At 43.0% G+C, this 7,500-nt stretch overlaps 1 protein-coding gene across 4 annotated transcripts in view; it reads right to left on the bottom strand.

The window, feature by feature from the left end:
• Window positions 1-7,500, bottom strand: part of LOC125045559 (microtubule-associated protein Jupiter-like) — a 46,935-nt gene that overhangs the window by 5,358 nt on the left and 34,077 nt on the right. For 2 of the 4 annotated variants that reach the window (XM_047642883.1, XM_047642885.1), the window contains exons 2-3: window positions 1,663-1,734; window positions 1,167-1,561 (exon numbers count right to left, since the gene is read on the bottom strand). In XM_047642883.1, coding sequence (XP_047498839.1) covers window positions 1,167-1,561; window positions 1,663-1,734 — 467 coding nt within the window. The remainder of the gene's footprint in view (window positions 1-1,166; window positions 1,562-1,662; window positions 1,735-7,500) is intronic. The other 2 variants (XM_047642887.1, XM_047642886.1) reach the window with 1 other exon arrangement.

The raw sequence follows: 7,500 nt of genomic DNA, 5'->3' as shown, positions 1-7,500 counted from the left end.
TGTATGGTATTGTGTCTGTGTGAATGTTGTGTAATGTGTCTGTGTGAATGTTGTGTTTGTGTCTGTGTGATGTTGTGTTTGTGTCTGTTTGTTTTGTTTTGTGTCTGTGTGAATGTTGTGTTAGGTTTTTCTGTGTGAAATTTGTTGTGTATTTGTGTTGTGTGAATGTTGTGTATTTGTGTCGTGTGAATGTTGTGTTATGTGTCTGTGTTGTTTTTATTTCTTTTTTTTTTTTTTAATTTTCTGTTTTTTTTTTTTTTATTTCGGGGTGAATGTTGTGTATTGTGTCTGTGTGAATGTTGTGTATTGTGTCTGTGTGAATGTTGTGTATTGGTCTGTGTGAATGTTGTGATTTGTGTTGTGTGAATGTATGGTTTTGTGTTTTTGTGTTGTGTTATGTGTCTGTGTGAATGTATGTGTTTTTTATGTGTCTGTGTGAAAGTATGTGTATATGGTCTGTGGATGTATGTGTTATGTGTCTGTGTAATGTTGTGTATAGTGGGTTTTTGTGAATGTTTTGTGTATATGTGTCTGTGTGAATGTTGTTTTATATGTGTTTTGTGTGAATGTTGTGTTTGTGTCTGGTGATGTTTGCTGTTTAATGTTGTGTTGTGTGATGTTGTGTTGTGTGTTTTATGTGTTGTGTGATGTTTTGTTTTGTGAAGTATGGTTTTTGTAATTTTTTATCGTTGAATCCAGCTTGTAAAATGGATCGCTGAGTAGGCAAAATACCCATTTTTCCCTGGGTGCATATATATAAATATAAACACAGATGGTTTTAAATGCCTTAGTCACCATGCCCTTGATTTTTAGGGAAAATTTATTTATTACTATTATCATTAACTTTGTAATAAAGAATAATCACTAATAGTGCCGATAATAATTAATAGGGTAAGCATGTCCGGTAGGCCTAGTAATGGACTCCCAATGCCTTAAAATGGATGTGATAATTTAAAGCTTTTATTGTCTTCATTAATTTTCATATGCTGTATTATAGGGCAAAACACATCAAACACTTTCTGAAAAAATCTTTAAAAAAGTAATTACAATAGTATACTGAATGACTGCTTTTCTGCATCCGGTATCATGGTTTCCTATATACCGTTACTTGCTCAAAATGTTTGTGTTCTCTCTGCCGTACGTTGACAAAAAGACTGGACCCCTACCTGCCCTAGGAGAGCCGTTGGGTGTTCCATTGGGATTCGTGTTCACCTCAGCCCCAAAGATGTTGCTGCGTTGATGATCTCGAACTCGGCGGCACTGCGCCTCCTTTGGCGGCTCTTCTCCAAAGAGACGAGATTGAGTATCTACTCTAGATGTGGGAGTGGAAGACCCACTTGTGATGGAACCATTGGTGGCAGTGCTAGGGTTACTTTCCTTGGTGGCAGCAGCACAATCTTTCTCAGGGGTGTCCATACCGTTAGTTTCAAGCTTAGGAGCTTGCTCTGGGTCCTCCTTTGGAACTTCCTCGGCAGGTGTTGGCTTGGCCTTGGGCTTCACGTAATCATCGCTCTCTTCTCCAAAACTGATGGATGATCCACCACCTGGAGGCTTCAGGACCCTGCGAGAGAATATTACATTGTATGTATTGATCAGCCAGAGATATACAATACATAGTTGTGTGTATGCCTAAGTCTTGATTCTCTTAGTAGTGTAACTTGCCTAACTGCATGGTGTTCAGGTGTGGTAGTATCACTGGTGAGTTTGGTCTCCCCACCTGGGGGCTGATGCACTCTGCAAAGCGATCATAATTATGCCAGGGTCAAGGTAGTGGTGTCCAACGATTACTACCCAAACTCATGCAGACCTGATGCTCTATGTATTTTGACCAAAAAGAGAATCCATCCTCAGCTAACCTAAAGTCAATACATTTCCTGTCTATCTATATACTTTCGTGTAGAAACATACGGATGTGCTGTTTAATTTTTACTCGTATACACACAAATCCTTATATAAGTGCAACTGTATGCGACATGTGACACATACACTCATACATACATACATACACTCATACATACATACATACATACATGCACACATACACTCATACATACATACATACATACATGCACACATACACTCATACATACATACATACATACATGCACACATACACTCATACATACATACATACATACATGCACACATACACTCATACATACATACATACATACATGCATACATACATACATACATACATACATACATACATGCATACATACATACATACATACACTACATACACTACAATGCATACATACATACATACATGCACCATACACTCATACATACATACATACATACATGCACACATACACTCATACATACACACCTTACAAACACTCATACATACATACATGCACACATAACACTCATACATACATACATACAAACTACACTCATACATACAACATACACATACAACTCATACATACACTTACATACATACATACATACATACACTCATACATACATACATACACATACACTCATACATACATACATACACATACACCCATACATACACATACAAACATACATACACATACACTCATACATACATACACATACACACATACATACTACATACACATACACTCATACATACATACACATACACTCATACATACATACATACACATACACTCATACATACATACATACACATACACATACATACATACACATACACATACATACACATACATACACATACACACACATACACACATACACACATACACACACATACACACATACACACATACATACACACATACACACATACACACACATAAACACATACATACACACATATACACACACATAAACACATACATACACACATACACACACATATACACATACATACACACACATATATACACACATACATACACATACACACATACACACATACACATATACACACATACACACATATACACATACATAACACACACATACACACATACACACACATATACACATACATACACACATACACATACACACATATACACATACATACACACATACACATATATACACATACACACATACACAATACACACACATACACACACATACACACACATATACACATATATACACACACACATACACACATACACACACATATACACATACATACACACATATACACATACATACACACACATATACACACATACACACACACATACACACATACACACACACATACACACATGCACACACATACACACATGCACACACATACACACATGCACACACATACACACATACACACACACATACACACATGCACACGCACATACACACATGCACACGCACATACACACATGCACACGCACATACATACATGCACACGCACATACATACATGCACACGCGCATACATACATGCACACGCGCATACATACATGCACACGCGCATACATACATGCACACGCGCATACATACATGCACACGCGCATACATACATGCACACGCGCATACATACATGCACACGCGCATACATACATGCACATGCGCATACATACATGCACATGCGCATACATACATGCACATGCGCATACATACATGCACATGCGCATACATACATGCACATGCGCATACATACATGCACATGCGCATACATACATGCACATGCGCATACATACATGCACATGCGCATACATACATGCACATGCGCATACATACATGCACATGCGCATACATACATGCACATGCGCATACATACATGCACATGCGCATACATACATGCACATGCGCATACATACATGCACATGCGCATACATACATGCACATGCGCATACATACATGCACATGCGCATACATACATGCACATGCGCATACATACATGCACATACGCATACATACATGCACATAAGCATACATACATGCACATGCGCATACATACATGCACATACGCATACATACATGCACATAAGCATACATACATGCACATAAGCATACATACATGCACATAAGCATACATACATGCACATACGCATACATACATACACATACGCATACATACATACACATACGCATACATACATACACATACGCATACATACATACACATACATACATACATACGCATACACATACATACATACATACGCATACACATACATACATACATACGCATACACATACATACATACATACGCATACACATACATACATACATACGCATACACATACATACATACATACGCATACACATACATACATACGTACATACGCATACACATACATACATACATAAGCATACACATAGACATACATGTATACACGATTTTTCTTTTTGCGTTTGCAAGTACGTGTGCGCGCTAGTTTGGCACCTTTCAGTAACGAATCATCTAAAACACAAAAATTAATAAAAAAGCGCGATAGTGATAAGCCACGTGACTATTCGATTTCATAAAACTACACCTGGGACTAATGAATGAATTCATCCCTTCAAACGTGGCAACCTCGCTTTTCGCCCACAGTCGGAAAGCGGTCCCTCGTGCGCACGTGGTTCACACCCTCTGCATCCATGGCGTCTGAAGAGTCAAATCCACGAGCAAAAATCAAGGAGGAACAGGGCAAGCTAAAATTTGAAAGAAAGTAAGTCTACCCGCTGTTGTTTTAACTTTTGTAATTTACGTTAAAATTTCAACTACACTGCAACAACTACAGTAATTATTGAGGCAAAAGAAAGGAAGAACTTCTATTACAGTCGAAATGTCTTAGCATTCGCCGTGCCCATGTAACTCGGCTAAGCCCACGGCCTTGCGCGGCACCTCCCCTTCCAACAAAATCTGGATACGCCCTAGACCCACCCGCGCCCACATGATATTCAGGAATCCGAGCTGCTTACAAAACATTTTCGCCCGTTACAACGAAACAGGTGTACGTGTTTATGCGTGTCAATTACGGACAATATGTACGCTATGTGAGCTTGTACTTACACTGTATGTGTGCCTGTGAATGTGCGTGCGTGCGTGTATGTATGTGTGCCTGTGCATGTACGTGCGGGTATATATGTATGTATGTGTGCCTGTGCCTGTGCATGTGCGTGCGTGTATGAATGTATGTGTGCCTGTGCCTGTGCATGTGCGTGCGTGTATGAATGTATGTGTGCCTGTGCCTGTGCATGTGCGTGCGTGTATGAATGTATGTGTGCCTGTGCCTGTGCATGTGCGTGCGTGTATGAATGTATGTGTGCCTGTGCCTGTGCATGTGCGTGCGTGTATGAATGTATGTGTGCCTGTGCATGTGCGTGCGTGAATGTATGTATGTGTGCCTGTGCATGTGCGTGCGTGTATGTATGTATGTATGTGTGCATGTGCATGTGCGTGCGTGTATGTATGTGTGCCTGTGAATGTGCGTGCGTGTATGTATGTGTGCCTGTGCCTGTGCATGTGCGTGCGTGTATGTATGTATGTGTGCCTGTGCCTGTGCATGTGCGTGCGTGTATGTATGTGTGCCTGTGCATGTGCGTGCGTGTATGTATGTATGTGTGCCTGTGCATGTGCGTGTATGTATGTGTGCCTGTGCATGTGCGTGCGTGTATGTATGTGTGCCTGTGCATGTGCGTGCGTGCATGTATGTGTGCCTGTGCATGTGCGTGCGTGTATGTATGTGTGCCTGTGCATGTGCGTGCGTGTATGCATGTGCGTGCGTGTATGTATGTGCGTGCGTGTATGTATGTGTGCCTGTGCATGTGCGTGCGTGTATGTTTGTGTGCCTGTGCCTGTGCATGTGCGTTTGCGTGTATGTATGTGTGCCTGTGCATGTGCATGTGCGTGCGTGTATGTATGTGTGCCTGTGCATGTGCATGTGCGTGCGTGTATGTATGTGTGCCTGTGCATGTGCATGTGCGTGCGTGTATGTATGTGTGCCTGTGCATGTGCATGTGCGTGCGTGTATGTATGTGTGCATGTGCGTGCGTGTATGTATGTATGTATGCCTGTGCATGTTCGTGCGTGTATGTATGTGTGCCTGTGCATGTGCGTGCGTGTATGTATGTGTGCCTGTGCATGTGCGTGCGTGTATGTATGTGTGCCTGTGCATGTGCGTGCGTGTATGTATGTATGCCTGTGCATGTGCGTGCGTGTATGTATGTGTGCCTGTGCATGTGCGTGCGTGTATGTATGTGTGCCTGTGCATGTGCGTGCGTGTATGTATGTGTGCCTGTGCATGTGCGTGCGTGTATGTATGTATGTATGTATGTATGTGTACCTGTGCCTGTGCATGTGCGTGCATGTATGTATGTACCTGTGCCTGTGCATGTGCGTGCGTGTATGTATGTACGTGTGCCTGTGCATGTGCGTGCGTGTATGTATGTATGTATGTGCGTGCGTGTATGTATGTATGTATGTGTGCCTGTGCATGTGCGTGCGTGTATGTATGTATGTGTGCGCCCAAGTGCGTGCGTGTGTGTATGTATGTGCGTGTGTGTATGTATGTGCGTGTGTGTATGTATGTGCGTGCCCAAGAGCGTGCGTGCGTGCATGTGAACATGTATGTATACTGATACTTGTTTCACGCTAAACAAAAAGGTAGTGCCACACCAACTTAAACAGCCGAAAGAACTAGCACCTACAGGTCACGGAGGGCGGGTAAGAGAAGCCGATATACCGGTCTTACTTACCCGCAACCTGATGACGAGTCGCATTCTGTTTAAACCTGCCACCGATTTTTTCCCCCGCACACTTTCTCCAACTTGTGAACGAAAAGAGCAGTAAGAGAGGGAGGAAGTAAACCGGAAAGCCGCTTAGGAATAAAAGTTCTTGGCGCTGCCCGAAATCGAATGGTGCCAAGGAAGGGGGTGAAGGGGGTGGAGGCGGTGGAGGACGAAGAGGGAGTCGAGGCTGACCCTCAAACAATAAATTTTAAATCTAGGGCTTCAGGATATGCTGGTGAGCTGCGGGAGGCAAATCTTTGCATATAAGACTTCCTTGGCGCCAAATAGGAGTCTATTACTCATCCCTGTCACCCTTGTTCTCCACCCGTGTCTGTTCCACGTGACCACTCGTGCGTTGACGAGTCGCCAGCATTTATAGGAAAACACAATTCAGACAGGTAACTGGAAACAGCTGCAATATGTCACATTCAATAATCGAGCTTTTATCGCTTCATTTGTCGTGATAAAAAACAAACGGATTAAATTAAGGTGATCACCACTCCATCGCAGCTGAGCGCTCTTCGCTCTCAACCTTTTCTTCACCCCCCCCCTGCTCCCTCCCTCCCTCCCTCCCAACCTTTTCTTCACCCCCCCTCTGCTCCCTCCCTCCCTCCCTCCCAACCTTTTCTTCACCCCCCCTGCTCCCTCCCAATCTTTTCTTCACCCCCCCTTCTCCCTCCCTCCCTTCCTCGCTCCCAACCTTTTCTTCACCCCCCTGCTCCCTCCCTCCCTCCCTCCCTCCCAACCTTTTCTTCACCCCCCCGCTCCCTCCCTCCCTCCCAACCTTTTCTTCACCCCCCCTTCTCCTTCCCTCCC

The sequence above is a fragment of the Penaeus chinensis genome, chromosome 37, assembly GCF_019202785.1.
Source record: "Penaeus chinensis breed Huanghai No. 1 chromosome 37, ASM1920278v2, whole genome shotgun sequence".
Classification (NCBI taxonomy): Eukaryota; Metazoa; Arthropoda; class Malacostraca; order Decapoda; family Penaeidae; genus Penaeus; species Penaeus chinensis.
Note: the sequence above shows the minus strand (reverse complement) of the source record. Positions and strands in the feature narration are given on the sequence as shown.